At 35.4% G+C, this 531-nt stretch overlaps 1 protein-coding gene across 1 annotated transcript; it reads left to right on the top strand.

Moving 5' to 3' along the window:
- Positions 1–4: 4 nt before the first annotated feature.
- LOC117120976 (tubulin beta chain) lies at positions 5–463 on the top strand (the record flags this gene model as incomplete). Its single annotated transcript, XM_033266076.1, has 1 exon — positions 5–463. A coding segment is annotated over one exon (246 nt), but the record flags the coding sequence as incomplete, so codon positions are not given.
- Positions 464–531: the final 68 nt, after the last annotated feature.

The following is a 531-nucleotide window of genomic DNA, read 5'->3' as shown; positions in this document are numbered from 1 at the left end:
TGCCACTTTTATCGGTAACAGCACTGCCATCCAAGAGTTGTTCAAGAGAATCTCTGAGCAGTTCAGCGCTATGTTCCGTCGCAAGGCTTTCTTGCATTGGTATACTGGTGAAGGCATGGACGAGATGGAATTCTCAGAAGCTGAAAGCAACATGAATGATCTTGTGTCCGAATACCAACAATATCAAGACGCTACTGTTGAAGAGGAAGGTGAATTTGAGGAAGAGGAAGAAGAGGAGGAAGCTGCCTAAATTTCGCATTTTCCTTAAAAATTGCAACCTCAACTTTTCTTTTATGTTTATTTAAATTATTTATATGAAGTCATTAAATGCAGATGTCAAAGAATTTCTTGCTAAATAGGCATTCTGCAGATAATCCTAAATAATGTTACAGTACTTCCTCTATAAGTCTAAATGCAATTATTCATAAATCTTGTAAACAGGGTGGCATGTAACCATATTTGATGTTCGTACATCCTTTGGTAAATTGAAATAAAAATAACATTTGAAATGCAAATACCTGTATTTATTTT

The sequence above is a fragment of the Anneissia japonica genome, unplaced genomic scaffold, assembly GCF_011630105.1.
Source record: "Anneissia japonica isolate Jap-2015-1 unplaced genomic scaffold, ASM1163010v1 scaffold224722_len491_cov214, whole genome shotgun sequence".
NCBI lineage: Eukaryota > Metazoa > Echinodermata > Crinoidea > Comatulida > Comatulidae > Anneissia > Anneissia japonica.
This window is presented reverse-complemented; position numbering and strand designations above follow the sequence as displayed.